Below are 21,517 nucleotides of genomic sequence, written 5' to 3'. Positions count from 1 at the left end.
CGGGTCGCGGGGGCAGCAGGCTAAGCAGGTCAAATCAAATACCAAAACAATAATAATCAGGTTAAAAAAAAAAAAAAAAAGAGATTTAAATAGTAATTATACAACTTGGAGGATGTCAAGTGTTCTAAAATGAACAGTTGTTCATTTTTCATGGATTATATTTGCTATAATAGTTCATAAATGGCTGCCATATTGTGTAAAACGTATTTATTTTACCTCTCAGGGTGAATTTTATTTTTTCTAACTGCAAATGTTTCCAATATTGTTCATTAAAGCTTGATAGACTGACAGCAGAATTCTTCTTCTCGCTAACAGCGTCACAAAACAAATCTCATTCTTCTGGTTGTTTGATAAAAAGATCTCCATGGTGGAGTCCTGCACTTTTAACACACAGAGAGAAGAAATATCTGTATTCTGGGTTCATTATGTGAATGTTTTCCTTCCTTTTTAATCTCTGACTTCACGTTTCCACTCAGATGAATAAACAGAGAATGAAGTTAGTTTCTTTTGTGTTTTGTCAGGCGACGATGAACGCTCGGCCCCAGAGGATCCTGGACTCTGGCTCCCTCACCCAGTCGGCCCCGGCCAGTCCCACCAGTAAGGGAACCCACATCCACCAGGCCGGGTGAGTCCCAGCTCACACATTAACTCATACAGAAATCATCACAGCTGGTACTGTTCAGGTTCTGACACTTTGTCTCCATGTCCTCATGTCTCCATGTCCTCATGTCTCCATGTCCCTGTCCCTCAGCGGGTCTCCTCCCATGCCCAGCGCCAGCAGCTCCAGTCTGACCAACGAGGTTCCCAAACCTCCGACCAGAGAGCAGCCGGCCACCAGACCCCCCTACACCCCCACACTGGGAGGCCAGGCGCCCCACTCCCACCAGTTCCCTCGCACCCGCAAGATGTTTGACAAAGGACCTGAGCAGGTAGAGAACACCTGTTGGTTCATACTGAGTTACTGTTGGCCGAGTGCTGGAGGGAAGCCCAACACACAGCTCTGGATGTGACTGAGTGCTAACGTGACCAGCTAATATTACCGGCTAACGCAACCGGCTAATGTGACCGGCTAACTTGACCAGCTAATATGACCGGCTAACGCAACCGGCTAATATGACCGGCTAACGCGACCGGCTAATGTGACCGGCTAACGCAACCGGCTAATGTGACCGGCTAACGTGACCAGCTAATATGACCGGCTAATGCGACCGGCTAATGTGACCGGCTAACTTGACCAGCTAATTTGACCGGCTAACGCAACCGGCTAATGTGACCGGCTAACTTGACCAGCTAATTTGACCGGCTAACGCAACCAGCTAATGTGACCGGCTAACGCGACCGGCTAATGTTACCAGCTAACGCGACATCAGTCTAACACGTTTTAATGCTCTCCGGTTGTCCAGTTATAGTCAGATTGAGGCAATAGTTTGTTTTTTCAAGCGCTAGTAAACAAACTGACAACATGTGTGTGTGTGTGTGTGTGTGTGTGTGTGTCCAGGCGGGGGAGGATGGAGACGAGCCGGTCGGTCACAGGAACTACATCAGCGCCGCGCTACAGACCGGACTCTGTGACTGGAGCGCCAAGTACTTCGCCCAGCCGGTCATGAAGGTCAGTCACCGTCTCTGCTGTTATAAGAATCTTTCTTAGAGTCCAATAAAGACGATCGGATTCAGAGCATCAAAGTTTAAGTTGAATTTGTATAAGAAGAAGCGTTTAACAGTGCCACACAACAAGTGACAGGTTACAGAGAAAAAGGCTCAACTAAAGAGCCGGAGCAGTCGGTTTATATGCTTCTTACAATGGACGGTTTCTGGTGTAATTACAGATAATCCAATCGTGTGTTTTATCAGATGTTAATCAGATGATGTTCCTCATAGTTTTATTATCTGTAGCTTGAACAGAGAAAGCCTCGGTGCACTGAAGCCTTATAGAACAAATCCAATATGTTCCCCGAACACATTAGAACAGAAGAATGTCCTGGAACGTATAACCAGCAGGGAAACATCTGAGTCACATGACTGAAACTATCCAAAAACCCCAGATTAATATATTTTTATAACATCTTCTCTGTTGTGTTAGTTTCTTTCTACCGTCTTGCCTCCACTTCTCTCTCTGCTCCTTCTGTCTTCATGTCTTTTCTTTAATTCAGCCTTCATGTCTATAAATAAGGCTCCATGCAACATGTTAGTCCACTGATGCTTTGATGAAACTGATGAAATTGAGACTTTTTTACTTGTGATTTTGTTTAGAAAACCTTTTTTCACCTTTTTTTAATGAATGACTTAAAAACAACATTTAGTTGTTTTTCCTGCAGCGAGCGTGGAGTTCTCGGACAGCAGCAGCTCAGAGCTGTTGCTAAGCAACAAAGAAGTGCGATGATGGGTTATTTGAGTTTTCAGATGAATATTAATGTGAAGTGGTGTCATAGGGAGTATTTTACAGTGTCTCCAGTAGCTGAGAGCCATCCAAGGACACCGAGCGAACCACAACGTATTTTATAGAGTAATGGAGCCGAGAGAGAAACTAACCTGCTGCTGCTGCTGCTGAGACATGATGGCTGCTCTGAATAACTCAACATCCTCCCAGTGGAACAGAAGATTAAAAGAAGGGCTTTTTACCGCTCACACACACTAGTTGGTGTGGAGTTTTAATATTAAATCAAGCTTCTGTCTGTTGAAACATCAACACGCCGTCCTCGCTGTGAAAAGACATAAAACAAACGTGTCAGCACATTTAGTCGAGGTGACGACGGAAAGAGGGAGATGTTTAACTCTTTAGAGTTTATTCTGTTGGTTTCTGGGCTCTTTTTCATTCTGCCTGTTTACAAAAAACTTAAACATCTTCACCATGATGTGTTGGTAGCATTGTTTCAGCACAACCTATATGACCTGGTTATTATTTTACTTTTGACTCACTGGATCAACATTTTAAGCACAAAAAAACACAAAAAAAAACACAGAAGAAACACACATAAAAAACACAATAAAATACTAAATACAAACAAAACGCACACCAAAAACAAAAAATTACAAAAATACACTCAAAGCACACCACAAACATAAAAAAATACAAAAACACAAAATTACAAAAAATACAAAAAGAAACACAAAAAAACCCTCATAAAAACACACAAAGAAATTACCAAGAACACACAAAAAACAGAAAAATACACACAAAATGAATTTAAAAAAACACATAAAAATACACTCAAAACACACCAAAAACATAAAATGATACAATAAACAAACAAAAACACAGACAATGCACACAAAAAAACAAAAAACACACATGAAAAAATACTAAAAAAACACACACAAAAATTGCATTAAAATGCTGAATGCACACTGCAAAATTTGAAAAATCTCTGCAAGAAAAGTAAAATCCTGTTTCTACACCTGGTCGAGGTGTTTTTACCTTTAAAAGAGTTGCTGCATTAAATGTGACATGTAACAGCAGGAAACATGCTGCTGAACGTTTTTACATCGTGACATCATGAAGAAGTCAAAGAGCTCCGGAGCTTCCTGGACTCCAGACGGTTACACAGACTCGAGTGTGAGGGTCAAAAAAAAGTTTAAAGTTTGGGATGACAGAAAGAAAAATAAGAAGGAAAAGTTGAGAAAAGTGTGTTTGGATGAGAGAGAAAGTGGCTGAAAGAGAAGGAGAAAGTGGAGAGAAAAGTAGATTTTAGTGAAATAAAATATTTACAAGGCAAAGACATTTGGGGCAAAAAGAAGTGAAGGAGATAGAAAGAGAGACGATGGAAATAAAATATTAGAAAAGAGGAGAATAAGGCAGACGGAGGAGGTGGAAGGAGAGGAGGAGAAAGAAGATAAAAGGTGATAAAAGCAGAGAGATGATTGGATGGAAGGAGTGAGGAGGAGGAGGAAGGAGAGGAGGAGGAGGGGGGAGGCGAGGGGGAGAGGAGGAGGAGGAAGGAGAGGAGGAGGAGGAGAGGGGGGGAGGAGGCGAGGGGGGGGTGAGCGGGAGAGGAGCAGAAGTAGAGGAGACGAGGAGTTCTGCCGTATCTGGAGTCATAATGCTGTGTTGGCAAAATTTTGAGTGCTGCCATAAAACTCCACTCCATTTCAAAGCTGTGTGTGTGTGTGTGTGTGTGTGTGTGTGTGTGTGTGTGTGTGTGTGTTATCATATCACTGTGTCAGCAGCATGGCAGCAAAGTGTCTGTGTGTGTTTCAGTGAGAGTATTCACACATAAAGCTTTAGGGATGTGTGTGTGTGTGTGTGTGTGTGTGTGTGTGTGTGTGTGTGTGTGTGTGTGTGTGTGTGTCGTGGGGGGGGGGGGTGATTTTAAAAACGTGTCCGTAGAGCAGGGGTGTCAAACTCAAATACACAATGGGCCAAAATGTAAAACTTGAATAAAATGGCGGGCCAACATTGAACAAATAAACCTTTTAATATAAACCAAACATGTTTTGCTTTAACATTAAATATGGAACCAGCAACGCTTATAAACATACAATATATAACTAAATAGTGCAGACATGCAAAATCAAATTTCAAATAAAAAACACATCAATGTCATTAATTTACAATAATAATATAATAATAATAATTTGGTATTGCCTCGCGGGCCAAATAAAGGCCAAAGAGTTTGACAGCCCTGCCGTAGTGAATCTGTGAGACAGAGAGCTGGAGTTAAAACTCAGGTGAAATCCAGAGAGAATTACTGTGTTACTGACCAGGTGTAGGTCTAGCACACAAAGAGGGCGGAGCTCCACTAAAAGAGGGCGGAGCTTCCCCAAAAGGGGCGGAGCTCCACTAAAGGGGGCGGAGCTCCCCTAAAAGGCGTCCAGTCAGAAACGGTGCAACACGTCCTACGTAAATAATTATATTTAAGAGGGCGGAGCTTCCCTAAAAGGGGCGGGGCTCCACTAAAAGAGGGCGGAGCTTCCATAAAAGGGGCGGACCTCCACTAAAAGAGGGCGGAGCTGCCCTAAAAGGGGCGGAGCTCCTCTGAAAAGGGCGGAGCTCCCCTAAAAGGCGTCCAATCAGAAACGGTGCAACACTGCAACACGTCCTACGTAAATAATGATATTTAGAGAAATTAATGCAAAAATCTTCAAAATCGAGGATGCACACCTTCATGTCATGAAGACACACACCAGACCTGAGGTCAGTCTGACTAACAGACAGGAGATATATTACATAGATCACTGGTTCTCAACCTGTTCCACTGATGTTCCTCCTGTTAAACATGTTTCCAGCCCGGTTCCTCCTAACCTCCTAACCAGGACAAACATGTTTGGTTGGGGAGAAACCAGAGCACTGTGCCATCAGTGTCTGATTTATTACACTTTGGAACTGATGAACACATACACAATTCAAACACTTGGAAAAAAAACGAATTCAAACATTTTAAATGTTAATAGTCCATGACTACATTTACTGCAAATACTTCTCATTTCACTCTGTCTCTAAAAAAAAACAGAATACATGTCTATCACTTTTCACATACATTTTTTTTTTTTTTTTAAACCTCAGGGTCTCATTATGCATTGCTCCCGTAACCCTGGTAACCACAGAATCAGCTGGCTCTTACCTTGGCACACACACACACACACACACACACACAAACACACACTCACACACACACACACACCCAGTGTCTCCCAGCTGTGTGTATCCATCAGCCTCAGGAATAATAAGGAGAGACACTGTATGTTAAACCTGACAGAAACTCCCTCTGTTCATCTCTCACACACACACACACACACACACACACACACACACATTTATTTATTATTTATTTATTCACCTCCTCGTTCACAGTGTTAGTGTGTGTGTGTGTGTGTGTGTTGGGTTTTTCCCATAAAGCAACATACGCTGAGTGAGACATTACAGGAATATTGATTACACACAGTAGTAGTGGAGTCACGTGTGTGTGTGTGTGTGTGTGTGTGTGTGTGTGTGTGTGTGTGTGTGAGAGAGAGCCTGTTTAGTATTCAGTGGGAGGACTCCCTGTAGAAATGTGCTTAATAAGCACACACTGGCATGCAGCATTTAAACACACACACACACTACTACAGGCTATATCTGTTGTTTAGTCTATCAAACATACATAATAATCACAAAGTCCAAGTTTTTATTTTACAATTTTAATAGTTCAAACTGAAAAATGACATAAATCAGCTTTATATTCCATTCTGCATGTTGGATATTTTAAAGGGACTCATTTAATAAATCTGTAGAACCATTTAGTTACATCAGACTTATTAAAGCTCAAACCTTCATATTGTCCCTCGATCAATACATGTGATCAGATCAAGGTTATTATAGTTAACAAAATAATGAAAACTAGAATTGAAAAAACATTTTCATTTGTTGTAGTTTTTTAAAAACGATAACTAACTGAAACTGTGTTTTGTGGTTACAAAACTAACTAAAATCATAGTGAAAATGTCGTTTTCATCTTTGTCAACTTTTTTGCTCTTTGAGCTCTTTGAATCTGGCACCCAACACACAACACATTACAAACAACTAAAACTAATAATAACTAAGCATTTTCCTAAAATTAAAAACTAATTAAAACTAGCAAACTCAGTCTAAAAACTCATTAAAACTGAATTTGGAAACAAAAATTCACAACGAAATTAAAACTAAAACTGATGAAAAATTGGCTCAGATGTGAACTTGATGACTTGACTCATTATAGATAGATAGATTACTTTATTCTTCCCCGAAGGGAAATTCAGTTGTCACAGCAGTCCGGTATTCAAGTACAATAAAATACAACAGAATAAAATACTGAGGTAGCATAAATAAAAACAACAATAGAAAAAAACACAGAATAGAACAAGAACACTTAAGAAGTTAAAAAAGAACTGTGTTACTTGTGCAGGTTTGACTGCAGATAGTTTGTGTTTTTTCGCTCATCACTCATGACCGAGACGCGTCATGAAGGAGGAGGAGCTTATCTCCATGGAGACCTGAACCTAAACCAGAAGCTAGCGGCTAAGCTAACATGTGTCTCTGTCTCAGATCCCGGAGGAACACGACCTGGAGAGCCAGGTGAGGATGGAGCGCCAGTGGAGGTTCCTGAGGAACGCCAGAGTCAGGAGACAGAGCAGAGGCATCACACAGAGAGGTACACACAATACAGACACACACACACACACACAATACAGACACACACACACACACACACACACACACACACACAATACAGACACACACACACACACACAATACAGACACACACACACACACACACACACACACACACACAATACAGACACACACACACACACACAATACAGACACACACACAATACAGACACACACACACACAATACAGACACACACACACACACACAATACAGACACACACACACACACACTCACACACACACACACACACACACTAATACACACACACACACACACTGATGTATTCCTGCTGTATCTAACTGATGTTATAGTTGAAGTAGCATGTGTTTGTTATAACCAGGCTGTCATAGACAGTTGGATACAAATCTGTACAAAAATAGATCATTGTTTCATTGCTGAACTTTGCAACAAAATAAACATGATAATTACATAAAGAGTCACTTATTAGAACACATGTTGACTCTAATTATCAGGTCTTTAAAGTTTGTGTTTCCTTCTTTCCTTAATGTATAAATCTGAACTCTTGTTTCTTTACTCAGCTGATTCACTTTGATCCATTTCTCTGCTAGTTTGTCAGAGATATGAACACAGTTGAGATTTATTGGGATTTTTGTCTCCAAAAGTTTCATTTAGTGTCTTCTTTTGGTAATTTTGTGTCTTTTATGGTAATTTTTGTCTTTTTGACGTCAATTTGTGTCTTAATTTGGTCACTTTCCGTCTTTTCTGGTCATTTTGTGTCTTTTTTTTTGGTCATTTTGCGTCTTTTTTGGTCATTTTGTATCTTTTTTTTGGTCATTTTGTGTCTTTTTTTGGTCATGTTTGTCTCCAAACTCTCAAAAGCCAAAGAGCTAAAGTGAATAATATAAACTGTGATTTGTTTTTGACTTTTGAACTGAAGTTGTGACTCTTCCTAGTCTCCTCCACCCTAAAACTAAGCCCTTCTTTTCTGTTGGTAACATTTATTCACCAATGGTCTGATAACATCAATGTTTACCTAAAGGTCAATGGAGGAAAATGGTCCAATTTAATAAAGGTAAAGTCTGATCATGTAGTAAACACATCCAGAAATACAGAGAATAAAGCCAAAAATGTGACTTTCTCCCATGTTGTTCCACGCGCCGATGGAGAGGCTGCTGTTTGTTTTATCCTTCATACAGTATGGTTAATGATGTCGTTAAAAATGGCCAATATTTAAAAAATGTCTTTTAAAACAAGATAACAAGTAGATTTATGACAACTTGTGTCAGAGCACACTGCTGACAGCTGCACAGAGCGAAGATGACGCCTTAATTAAAAAGATTTCTCTGGTTTGAACATTGTTGGAAACGTCAAGTTTAGTTCTTCTTACATAGAAATATTTCATATTGCATATTTAAGGCTGATAATGAGTTTATTTGTTCTTGTCTTGGCTGTCAAGGATTCAGTGGTTGGATTGTGGTTTTGAGGCTCAGAGTTTTAATTCATTCACACTTTTATTTAATTGTTTTTAGGGCCACGGGGCAATCGCACCGAGCACTACTGTTATACTGTGGATTTTTTTCTTCTTCCTCTTCCGGACGCATTTTCATATATCAAAATGTGCAGTTTGAACGGGATCGGTGTGCTTTTACTTTTCTCTACAGAATACGAAAAAACTGCCCAAAATTTTGCATTGAAATGAATGGGACGGCCGAAAGAAAATGAGCAAAAAAGAACAATAATTGGAGATTTTTAAACGTCTACTTCTCCGGCATAATTTCACCTAGAGACTCCATTTAAACTTTAAACAGTAGACACAAGTCTTGTGTATCGGCGTATTAATCCACGTTTCGATAGGTCATATAGTTTTTTATCAATCCCTGTTCAATGACCATGATCATTTTTGGAGAAATTCTGAGATTATAATGGGTGTGTATTGCACGGAATGTTCGTGTCACAGTGTGTGACATCATCACCAGAGTGTAGAGGGAGAGAAAAAACTGTCAAAAAATAAATTTTAAAACTGCGCTCCAGGCCGCAAATTCCACTCTACAGAAATAATTTATACATAGAAACGTAGGAAAATTAGTCTTCTCCCTCACAATCCTCTGGTAAAGCTGTCAGAGTTATAGTTTGGGCGTAGGACACACAGATGATCCACCAACACCACCAACAGCCTCATTGGCTCCCATATTAAAAACGCAGGAAGATTTCTGAAAAAGGGAGATGTAACAGTTTTTTTACATCGCTCTAACAAAGCTATTTTTTCATTTTTCTGAAAAAAAAACATATGTAGACGTTCAGGAAGAACTCAGGACGCTCAAAGTGAAGTCGGATCAATGATAGGTATTATGGTTTTGCCAAAAATGCAGAACAGAAAATTCCAGTCTGTCCACCTCTGGCTGCTGTCACTGTTCCGGTACATTCTACAGCTGCAGTTAATTCTGTTGATTGCTCTGCTCTGATTGGTCGACCCAAAAGCCTTTGATCCTTTGATGTGATTACAGTTACAGATACACATGCGCGCATAAACACACACACACACACACACACTTTAGTCACAAAGTGGAAAAAATCTGCAATTAGAGAATGAGATTGTTCCTGTTCCCAGCAGCAGTGTTGTGCTCAGATAACAGCAGGAATCATGTTTTATTGAACATTTCGGAGCCTTGAGGGCAGAAAGAGGATAAAAACTAAAACCAGCCAGACCAGGAACAGACACAGCAGCTTGTTTCACACTTTATCTGCAGTGATGAGAGACGATCGACTGAATCCAGACACACACACACAGACACACACACACACACACACACACACACACGTTATAGAGCCCATGGTGCCAACACACACTCAGCCTCCCTGAGTGAAGTCAGAGCTGCTCAAACAGAATAATAGTTACAGTCCAACGTCACTGACACACACACACACACACACACACACACACACACACACACACACACACAGACACACACACACACACACACACACACACACGTATAGAGCCCATGGTGCCAACACACACTCAGCCTCCCTGAGTGAAGTCAGAGCTGCTCAAACAGAATAATAGTTACAGTCCAACGTCACTGACACACACACACACACACACACACACACACACACACACACAAAAACACGCGCACACACACACACACACACACACACACACACACAAAAACACGCACACACACACACACGGAGTCACGAGGAGATTGGCGTCAGAGATAAATCATTGAATTCCTCTCTATACTTGGAGGGTTTTTTGAAAGAGAGAGAAAAGTAGTAGGGCTGCCCTCATTCAGTCTCCTCCTCCAGAGAGGAGGAGGAGGAGAGGAAACAAGGAGAGGAGAGGAAATAAGGAGAGGAGAGAGGAAACAAGGAGAGCAGAGGAGGGGAGAGGAAACGAGGGGAGGAGAGGAAATAAGGAGAGGAGAGGAGAAAGGAAATAAGGAGAGGAGAGGAAACAAGGAGAGGAGAGGAAATAAGGAGAGGAGAGGAAACAAGGAGAGGAAACAAGGAGAGGAGAGGAAACAAGGAGAGGAGAGGAAACAAGGAGAGGAAACAAGGAGAGGAGAGGAAATAATGAGAGGAAACAAGGAGAGGAGAGGAAACAAGGAGAGGAGAGGAAATAATGAGAGGAAACAAGGAGAGGAGAGGAAACAAGGAGAGGAGAGGAAATAAGGAGAGGAGAGGAAATAAGGAGAGGAGAGGAAACAAGGAGAGGAGAGGAAATAAGGAGAGGAGAGGAAACAAGGAGAGGAGAGGAAATAAGGAGAGATAACAAGGAGAGGAGAGAGGAAACAAGGAGAGGAGAGGAGGGGAGAGGAGAGGAAGAGTGAGGAAGAGGAGGCAGGAACGCTAGAAATAAATAAGGCAAAATGTGGCAGAAGAAACATTTTGTCTTGTAAACCTGATTTTGAGGTGAGCAGCGTCACCATGAGGCTCTCCAGACCTCCGGCTGGTTTCAGGTTTAACTGTTTCACATTGAACGTGTCGTCAGACAGCCAACCGATGATGATGATGATGATGAAGATGATGATGATGATGATGATGATGATGTTGCCTCAGTGTCTCAGCTGCTCCTGTGAAACATTCATGATGGATGCTCTGGTTCTTGTTCCCTCTGGTTGCGGCGTGGCGAGCGGCGCTCAGGTAGCCAAGGACACGCTGGTGAACCGGCATGTGTTGTTGCCATGACAACACACGGTTGTTGGCGCCGAGCTCGACTCATTAAAACCTGAAAACAGAAACACTGTTGACTTCTTCTCTCCACCTGAAACCTCTCGGAGCTCAGACTGACATGTGTTTGTTTTTCTGCTGTTATTGTTGTTGTTTTGAACATATTTTTATTTATTCCAACATGTTCTGGTTTAAAGACTCTGGTTGCTATTTATTTCTCTTCTGTTTTGTCCTATTTGCAGCTACAGATACTGTTTTTTTCTCCCACTGGCATTATTAAAGTCTCAGTTTAATTAGAGACAGTCAGAACATCCATAAATTAACAGAATCACATTTGTTGTTTTCACATATTTGTCTGAAGTAAACACAAAAACATCCAGATCAGCATCACTCCCATGTTGATTCACTTATTCCCCCTTTTATTATCTCATTTATTTGATTTCAAGGCTATCAGGCTTTTATGTATCACCATGTATAAATGTAATATTCAACCTCAGCAGGAGTTGAATGCTGACAGCACCACTCATTTCCTTCCTTTTTGTTTTTTTATGCTGCCAAACTAAACTAGTTTGTTGTTGCAGCTGTTGGATGTAAACGTTTCACTTTCTGACTGATTAATTCCTCTTCTTTTGGATTAAAACTGACTTTAAAACATTGTTTACCTCCTTCAACCAAAAAGCTGTGAAAACTTTTAAGTCTGTGCTCCAAATGTAAAATATTCACTGAACTTGTTTGAGTTTATAACTATAAGTATAATTATTTCCTCCTGGTGTTATTTGTAACGGTGCACGTTGCTAATAAAGCGACTTTAGGGGGAAAAATCCTCTTTTTGGCCGAATTGCGTCCTTCGGTGTCGTAAACTCTGGAGGCGCGCCTTCTGAATCAGGTATATATTATATAATATATATATTAGGACGTGGTATTTAAGTGACGCTTGTTTCGAGCCGCCACATTTATCACCAGCTGATCATTCTCACGCTGTGATTGGAGAGATACGATCGTTTGATAAATCACATGTGAACCCTTCGTAAGACCAAATATAAGCTCAGATCTGAGCTGGTTTGATAAATGAGGGCCAGTGTGTTTGTACCTGAGGAGGCTTGTAGAGAGACAATAACTCAGATGTAGGTTGGTTCAGCCACGAAGGGCTTTCAGGTGATGACTATAAAGTTAAAGATGGATCCTGTAGCTGGCGGGGAGCTGGTGGACTGATGTGGTTTTGTCTCTTTGGCTGAGTTTTGGACGGCTGGAGGCTTTAAGAGGAGTAGACGGAGAACACAAATGAAATGTCAGACAGTAAATGATGTGGCTGATATTTCTCTACAATCATCGCTTGGCTTCAGGTTGAATTCTCAGATTCATCCATTAAAAGGAGCCAGGTGGATCCTCCTCACCTTCAGCCAGGCTGTGTTCTATAGAGACACCAGGATGCAGCAGGAATCAAACCTGTAATCTTCCAGTTTTAATAAATCCTCCTTTTTCCCGTTCCAGGTGTTTCCCGTCTGGATGATCAAATATTCATCAACCGAAACCCCGGAGTCCCTTCTGTCGTCAAGTTCCACCCCTTCAACACCTGCATCGCCGTGGCCGACAAGGACAGCATCTGGTAGGAACCCTAAACCTAACCCTAACCTAAACTAACCCTAACCTAACCCTAGCATAGCCTAAACTAACCCTAACCCTAACCCTAACCTTAACCTAAACCAACCCTAACCTAAACTAAACTAACCTTAACCTTAACCTAAGCTAACCCTAACCTAACCTAAACTAACCCTAACCTAACCTAAACTAACCCTAACCTAAACCCAACCTTAACCTAACCTAACCTAACCCCAACCTAATCTAACCTACCCTAAACCTAAACCCAACCTTAACCTAACCTAATCCTAACCCTAACCCTAACCCAACCCACCCCAACCTAACCCTAAACCTAACCTAAACTAACCCTAACCTAAACCTAAACAAACCAATTACATTTAAGAGATCAATGGTTCTTTATGACTGGTATCTGATAATGTGTGTGTTTTCTGCAGTTTCTGGGACTGGGAGAAGGGCGAGAGGCTGGACTACTTCTACAACGGGAACCCTCGATACACTCGCATCACCTCCATGGAGTACCTGAACGGACACGACTGCTCCTTACTGCTCACCGCTACAGGTTGGAAACACACACCACATACTGCAACCAACGATTATTATCATTATGGGTTAATCTGTTGATTATTTAACCTATTCATCGATTAGTGATTTGGTCCATAAAATGTATAAAAATATCAATGAGTGTTTCCGAAACCACAAGGTGACGTCAAAAAGACACAAAAAAGACATAAAATAACTAAAAAAGACACAAATTGACTAAAAAAAGACACAAAATGACTAAAAAAGACACAAATGACCAAAAAAACACACAAAATGACTAAAAGACACAAAAATAGCAAATTGACTAAAAGACACAAAATGACCAAAGAACACACAAAAAAATGCAAATTGACGAAAAAAGACAGAAAACAACCAGAAAAGACACAAAAATGTATAAAAATATCAGTTTCCCAAACTACAAGATGATATCAAAAAGGCACAAAAAGACCAAACAATGAGACTCATTTGTAGCAGCTTAAACACTTGACTCTTACCCTCACACACACACACACACACACACACACACACACAGCATGTGTTTGTATTCATCATCATTCATCAGCAGAACAAACCAGTCCCCTCCCAAGTTTTATCTTCATCACCAGAGGAAGTGAAAACAGAAAACAACACACACAACCACACATTTATTGTGTTTAGTGTTAACAGTGTGGACATTAAACGGAGAATGAATGCTGCGTTTCATCTCACACCTCCTGAAATCTAGCGAAAGCTGAAAGATTAATACATTTAGATTCCATCTCATCAAAGTGTAATGTGCACTTATTCAGCGTTGCTCCATCCATCACGCTGCGAAGGATATCAGGGAGGACATTACTTATAAAAAATATACAGCATTAAAAAAGTAAAATGCAGAATGTAAATCAAGTGGAGACTTTTATGGGCTGTAATAGCTCTCTGGTAGGAATGTGTGAACGTGTTTTATGTTACTCTCTGTGTCTTAGCTGTGTTTCACACACGCTGCTTTAGACTTAGAGACAAAAAGAGACTTTACCCCTGTGGAGTCTCCAGAAGCTCCAAATAATCCAGACTTGTTGACTCCATCCAGACTAGAAAACAAAGCAGCGTGGAGCCCTACTGTAAATTTACCTCTAAAGTTCTGGCTGTAAACTCCATGAGGCCAGTTTCAGTTTGATGATGATATACCAAGTAAAACTGGAGACAAGCTCAAATAGATTTAGTATCAAATGATAGAACTGGATGGAACCCTCTTATATGGTAGATTTGACACCTTTGTTCACATTTGACACATTTAAAATTCTTTATTGAGCATGATAGTGTTTTGAAAATAAAAAAAAGATTCAAAATCACATTTTATGTTGGACTAAAGGACTAAAAAAGACACAAAATGACCAAAAAAAGACACAAAACGACCAAAAAATGGTGTCCGGCTTCATGTTAGGGCCAGAGGCTCTTCTTAACGAGCCAAGGACGGCTAAGAAGAGTAAGAACGAGTCGAAGCGGCACAGTCCTCCTGCAGCAGTCTCTCCCTGCTGCAGAGCCGGAGCGTCCAGTCTGAATATTGCTAACAGGCTAACAGTTAGCTCTGTAGCAGTACAGTGTGTATGTGCTAACAGGCTAACAGTTAGCTCTGTAGCAGTACAGTGTGTATGTGCTGCTGCTGCAGGAGGTGTTCACTTAGCGATCTCTGTTTGTTTACAACAAGCACCGGACACTAAAAACTGTTCCTGTTGTTTGTTTAAAAGTAGTGCAATAAAAATACAGACGTTTTCCCTAACATGATGAATAATTGTGATTAATAATCGTGATCAAAATAATCGTGATTATCATTTTGGCCATAATCGTGCAGCCCTAGGATGTCCGTCTGTCCTCAGCCTCTGCTCCTCATTGTGTCTCTTTGTTTTATTCCTCCTCTCTCTCTCTCTTCACCTCCTCCTCCTCCTCTCTCTCCAGACGATGGAGCGTTGCGTATCTGGAAGAACTTTGCGGACCAGAAGAACCCGGAGATGGTGACGGCGTGGCAGGGCCTGTCCGACATGCTGCCCACCACCAGAGGTCAGCCCAGCTCCAGCGCTCACAGTAAAGATCAACGCTCTATTTACTATCTGCCCCCCATCAACCCACCCATCAACCCACCCATCTACCCCCCCATATACCCCCCATAATACTCCCACAGTCCTGTAGCCCACCCTCCCAGTCTCTCCTCCACACCCACAGAGCATCCAGCTACCACATTTACACTTTAACGCTCTAGTTTTTTGGTCTGTTTACGTAGAAATCAAGGGAAATCTCTGGTTTCTTGTTCACTCTAATAAGACGAGGCTGATTCTTAAACGTCTCGTTTTTAAATTCTGTTCTTTAGATTCTTTAAATGAGCAATATGAAGGATTTAGTGAGTTCAACCACCTGAATCCCCCTCTGCTCACCCCTCCGTTTCCAAGCAGAGAAAAAAACACAAATTTATGAGGGGAAAAAAAATCACAAATTGTATGGGGAAAAAACACAAAAATGTATGAGAAAAGTGTTACAAATTTGTGAGGAAAAAAATACATTTTAGGTGGGAATTTTTTTTTTTTAAATTACAAATTTACGAGAAAAAAAATCAAATTAATGAGAAAAAAATCAAAAAATTATGAGAAAAAAATCACAAATTTATGTGAGAAAAGAAAACACAAATTAAAGAGAAAATTACAAATTTAAGAGAAAAAAGTCAAATTTAAGATTAAAAAAAAAACACAAGTTATATGAGAAAAAAACAAATTATGTGGAAAAAAGAAAAAACTTACAAATTTACAAGAAAAAAATCACAAATTTACAAGAAAAAAAAATCACAAATTCAGGAGAAAAAAATTACAAATTTAAGAGAAAAAAATCGAATTTATGAGAAAAAAATCACAAATTTACGAGAAAAAAATTACAAATTTATGAGGAAAAAAATCACTAATTTACGAGAAATGGATAAAAGTGAAAAACTACTCTCCAAGAATATAAAACAAGTCTATAACTTTCTATGAAAAGTGTCAGCTCTTCCCTCACATATTCTGTCCAATAGATGAAGGACATGTGTTGACTTGGTGTTCTCCATAAAGCCCAGTGTGGAAGCAAACCAAATGAAAACTGAATCACAGAGTCCAGCAGACTTTATATGTGGAAGCGAACTAACTGAAGGATTTAATGCAGGCCGTGTTAGTTTAAGTTGAGTGTTTTTCAGAAAAGCCTCCCTCAGTCAAAGGTGACACTAATGAGGGCTTTTGAGTGTCAGAAACACATGGCACAGAAACCAGAACCTCTCAAACCAGCCAGAGTGTAACACTCACAGCACAGCAGTGTCAACATCACCACAGATGTGCACTTTTAATAAGGTGACACATCTTGATTCCAAAACTGCCCAGAGAAGTTTTTTTAGTGATGCAAAAACTTGTCAAAACCAGTAGACTGCCATAAGCCTGGTGTGTGTGTGTGTGTGTCACATATGGCCTTTAAAATCACAAATCTGCCCTGATGCAATGTAATGAAACGTCAAACTCTGCTTCTTGACTGGTATGGATTGTTCCTGCTCCACCGGTTGCAGGTTTTCTGTCAAAACTACAAGAACACTAATTTAATGGCCCCATGTTGTAAGAAGTGGATCATGCTGATACTGAAGGCGGCCTTGTTGTGTGCAGTGTGCACTCTGCAGACAACTCCATGCACTTCTAGTGAGGGGGAGTCTAAACATTGTCCACCCATCCATCCATTTTCGTCTGCTTATCCAGGGCCGGGTCACGGGGGCAGCAGGCTAAGCAGGGCGTTCCAGGTGTCCCTCTCCCCAGCCACAACGTCCAGCTCCTCCTGGACCCCGAGGCGTTCCCAGGCCAGGAGAGAGATATAATCCCTCCACCGTGTTCTGGGTCTTCCCCGGGGCCTCCTACCAGTTGGACCTGGAACTCCTCTAACGGGAGGCGCCCGGGAGGATCCTTACCAGATGCACAAACCTCCTCAGCTGGCTCCTTTAGAGGAGAAGGAGCAGCGGCTCTACTCCGAGCTCCCTCCGGATGTCTGAGCTCCTCCCCCTATCTCTAAGGCTGAGCCCAGCCACCCTACGGAGGAAGCTCATTTCAGCCGCTTGTATCCGCGATCTCGTTCTTTGATCACTACCCAAAGCTCATGACCATAGGTGAGGGTTGGAACGTAGATGGAGCGGTAAATCGAGAGCTTTGCCTTCAGGCTCAGCTCCTTCTTCACCACGACGGTCCTGTCCATCTCACGCTCCGTTCTACCCTCACTGCTGAACAAGACCCCCAGATACTGGAACTCCTTCTCTTGAGGCAGTACCTGTCTCCACCCAGAGGGGGCAGTACCTCTCTCCACCTAGAGGGAGCAGTACCTGTCTCCACCCAGAGGGAGCAGTACCTCTCCCCACCCAGAGGGGGGCAGTACCTGTCTCCACCCAGAGGGGGCAGTACCTGTCTCCACCCAGAGGGGGCAGTACCTCTCTCCACCCAGAGGGGGGCAGTACCTCTCTCCACCCAGAGGGGGCAGTACCTGTCTCCACCCAGAGGGGGCAGTACCTCTCTCCACCCAGAGGGGGCAGTACCTCTCTCCACCCAGAGGGGGCAGTCCACCGTTTTCACCCAGAGAACCATGGCCTCAGACTTGGAGGTGCTGACCCTCATCCCAACCGCTTCACACTCGGCTGCAAACCGTCCCAGTGAGTGCTGGAGGTCTCGGCTTGATGAAGCCAAAAGAAACACGTCATCTGCAAAAAGCAGAGATGTAATTCTAAGGTCATCAAACCGGATCCCTTCCTCCCCCCGGCTGCTCCTTGAGATCCATGAAGACCACGAACAGAATCGTCTGCCACTCCACTGGCACTGTCCCAGACGTCCCCGCGACACTGAAGAGGCGTGTCAACCATGACAGCCCAACAGTGTCCAGAGCCTTCAGCATCTCCGGGAGAATCTCATCCAACCCTGGCGCCTTGCCGCCGGGAAGCTTTTTGACTACCTCAGTGACTTCTGCCAGGGATACTGATGAGTCTTCCCCTGAGTCTTCAGACTCTGCCTCCTCCACAGAGGACGTGTTGGCTGGATTAAGTTCCTCAAAGTGCTCTTTCCACCATCTGAGGACATCCCTAGGTCGGGTCAGCGGGTCTCCTCCTCCCCATCTGAATACAGCTTGGGCCAAGCCCTGCTTTCCCTTCCTGAGTCGCCTGACGGTTTTCCAGAACCTCTTTGAGGCTGACCGAAAGTCCATGGCCTCCTCGAATTCCTCCTATACCCGAGTTTTTGCTTCAACGACAGCTGCAGCTGCAGCCCTTCTGGCCGAACGGTACCTGAGACCCCTCAGCCAGCCAAGACCGGTACAACGCCCGCATCGCTGCTGACGTTGCACCAAACCACCTGTCCATCTCACGCTCCGTTCTACCCTCACTTTCCTTTCTCAGCCAGCCAAGACCGAAAGGCCTCCTTCTTCAAGCAGGTTGTTCAGTTGCCACCGCGACAGGCACCGACGACCTTAAGACCACAGCTCCTACCAGCACCTGTCCCACTCTGTATCCATATCCAACATTTATCTGTCATTTTTTGATGAAAAAAAAATTAATTAATTAATTTAAGAACTCAAAATGAACCCTAAAGGGAGATAATTTGTGTCGTTGTTGCTCAGAGGATCGTCTCTGCTGCATGAATGTGAAAGACCATATTTTGCTTATGGACGCTGGTGATTAGCTGCCATGTTTACCATCTGTATGTGGTGACACACTTCCATAATTCAAGAGTTATTCACAAATATTTGAACCAGGCCTGACACCCACACCACAACACAACACAACACACTCACAACACAACACAACACACTCACAACACTGTCAGAGGCATCAGCACACTCCTGTGATCTGGTGGGTTACCCTAACCCTCTCTGTCTGTCTCTCTCTCTCTCTCTCTCTCTCTCTCTCTCTCTCTCTCTCTCTCTCTCTCCACTGCTCTACATTTTCCTGCCTCCAGCGTTTCTCCGTCTCAGTTTCTGGGTCGGGAGTTTTTAGGGAAACTGTGGCAGCTGTAGGATGATTGTTTTTTCCTCTGTTTTATAAATGCAGTAATTAACTGCCACACTTTCTGAATAAGTTCTTAAAGTATCTGAGTTTTAGCATGAGCCCTTAATGACAGTCTGGTGTGTGTAAACAACTTTCAGATGGATTTTTTCAGTGCGTTTCATATAGTAAAAGACATATTTATCTAATTGGCAGCAGAGCTGTCAGGATGAGTGACTGGCTGGTTATCTGTGCAGAGGTGTTGACTGCACACTGCATGCGCATACATGTCTCCATCATTACAAACCACAGAGTCACTAGAGCCCCTCGGGAGCAACAGAGGAACGACACACTTCACTAGCATCACTGTCTGTCTGACTCCCAGAAATGGGAAAAAAATCAAAACTTGAGATGAGAGAAAATTCACAAATTTATGCGAGAAAAAAATACAAATTTAAGAGAAAAAAAATCACAAATGTAAGAGAAAAAACTCACAAATTTATGAGAAAAATATTACAAATTTAAGAGAAAAAACATCAAATTTATGAGAAAAAAATCAAAAATGTATGAGAAAAAACTTACAAATTTAAGAGAAAAAAAATCACAAATTTACCAGAAAAAAATACAAATTTAAGAGAAAAAAATCACAAATTTACCAGAAAAAAATTACAAATTTAAGAGAAAAAAAAACAAATTTATGAGAGAAAATTTCAAATTATGTGAGAAAAAAATCTAAAAATCTATGAGGAAAAAGACAAATATACGAGAAAAAAATGCAAATTTAAGATAAAAAAATCTGAAATTTATGAGAAAAAAAAATTCAATCTATGTGAGAAAAAAATCACAAATTTAAGAGAAATAAAATACAAATTTATGCTGAAAATTTTTTTTACAGAGCCACTAGAGCTCCTCGGGGAGCGACAGAGGAACGACACATTTAACTAGCACCGCTGTCTGTCTGACGTTGGAGCCACAGCCTTGTTTCCACTCCGACTTTAACATTTAATGGTGTGCTTGTTATCTGGATGTGTCGGCAGTGACACTCGGCATCAATTTTAATATAAACAGCCGCTCCAAGGAGATCTTTACTGGAGAAGTTTTACTGACGGAAGAGTCCAACTCCAACTCACCGTCTTCAAATATGTGTTTTTAAACTCTGAAAGAAACTTCAAAACCAGCTGCACACACACACACACACACACACACACACACACACACACTGCCTCCCCTCCTGGTCCCAGATTCAGTTAAGAGTTATTACCAACTTCTTCCACACGGAGTACAGTAATTATTATATTCTTGTGTTTTGAAATTTTGAAATTTCTAGCTCTGCTTCAGAGGCATTAATAATGTAAAAGCCACTGAAATATTACAGCAGTCAGTCTGGCAGAAAGCAGCTCTGAAGCTTGTTGTCAACATTTCTCCAGGAGATGCTGCCACACACACACACACACACACACACACACACACACACATACCGGTCCCTCCTTCATCCCATCCTCCTTCATCCCGTCCAGTCGTCCAGCAACAGGCTTTCTGCTGTTTTTTTCATCAGTGAACTCTTTCTGTCTGTCTGTCTGTTTGGCTTCTTGTTACTTTGTTCTGTTATATGTTATATTGTTTTGTGCTTCCCCTGGTCTGGAGAGAGAGAGAGGCTGAACGAGGCTGCTAGCATGACGAACACCTCCACAGCAGCTCGTCCTGCTGCCAACGACTCATTATGTTTCACAGAATAAATCACACACACCTTCACCCCAGTTAGATTACAATTAAAATTCCCCAAAAGATGCAGGACGCTGTCACACACATAGTCCTGCTGGTCCTGCAGCAGCAGCTTTCAGCTCTGTGCTGAAGGGATTTGGGACTCAGAGTCCTGCAGGTCTGGAGGTTTGGGACTCTGAGTCCTGCAGGTCTGGAGGTTTGGGACTCTGTTTGTTTCCAGACTCTCTCTGATCCGTCTCTCTGTTAGTTAGTCGTGTTGAGACTCTGCAGCCTCCTTCGTCTCTCTGCTGTCTGGATGCATGGCGAGGATTCATCAAGTCATTCTGTAAGTGTGTGTGTCTGCATGCACGGGGAGTCTCTGCTAATGTGTTGCTTGCTTTTGTTGCTCCTCCCCCTCCCCCCCTGCT

The 21,517-nt window shown here is 42.1% G+C and overlaps 1 protein-coding gene across 3 annotated transcripts in view; it reads left to right on the top strand.

Annotated features, from left to right (window-relative positions):
• Positions 1–21,517, top strand: part of rptor (regulatory associated protein of MTOR, complex 1) — a 234,157-nt gene that overhangs the window by 193,458 nt on the left and 19,182 nt on the right. For 2 of the 3 annotated variants that reach the window (XM_059343841.1, XM_059343824.1), the window contains exons 23-29: positions 522–625; positions 752–929; positions 1,499–1,609; positions 6,998–7,103; positions 12,752–12,866; positions 13,294–13,418; positions 15,332–15,457. In XM_059343841.1, the coding sequence (XP_059199824.1) occupies positions 522–625; positions 752–929; positions 1,499–1,609; positions 6,998–7,103; positions 12,752–12,866; positions 13,294–13,418; positions 15,332–15,457 (865 nt within the window). The remainder of the gene's footprint in view (positions 1–521; positions 626–751; positions 930–1,498; positions 1,610–6,997; positions 7,104–12,751; positions 12,867–13,293; positions 13,419–15,331; positions 15,458–21,517) is intronic. The other variant, XM_059343832.1, reaches the window with a different exon arrangement.

The sequence above is a fragment of the Centropristis striata genome, chromosome 1 (genome assembly GCF_030273125.1).
Source record: "Centropristis striata isolate RG_2023a ecotype Rhode Island chromosome 1, C.striata_1.0, whole genome shotgun sequence".
Lineage (NCBI taxonomy): Eukaryota > Metazoa > Chordata > Actinopteri > Perciformes > Serranidae > Centropristis > Centropristis striata.
The sequence above is the reverse complement of the archived record's forward strand: the minus strand, read 5'-3'. Positions and strand labels throughout refer to the sequence as shown.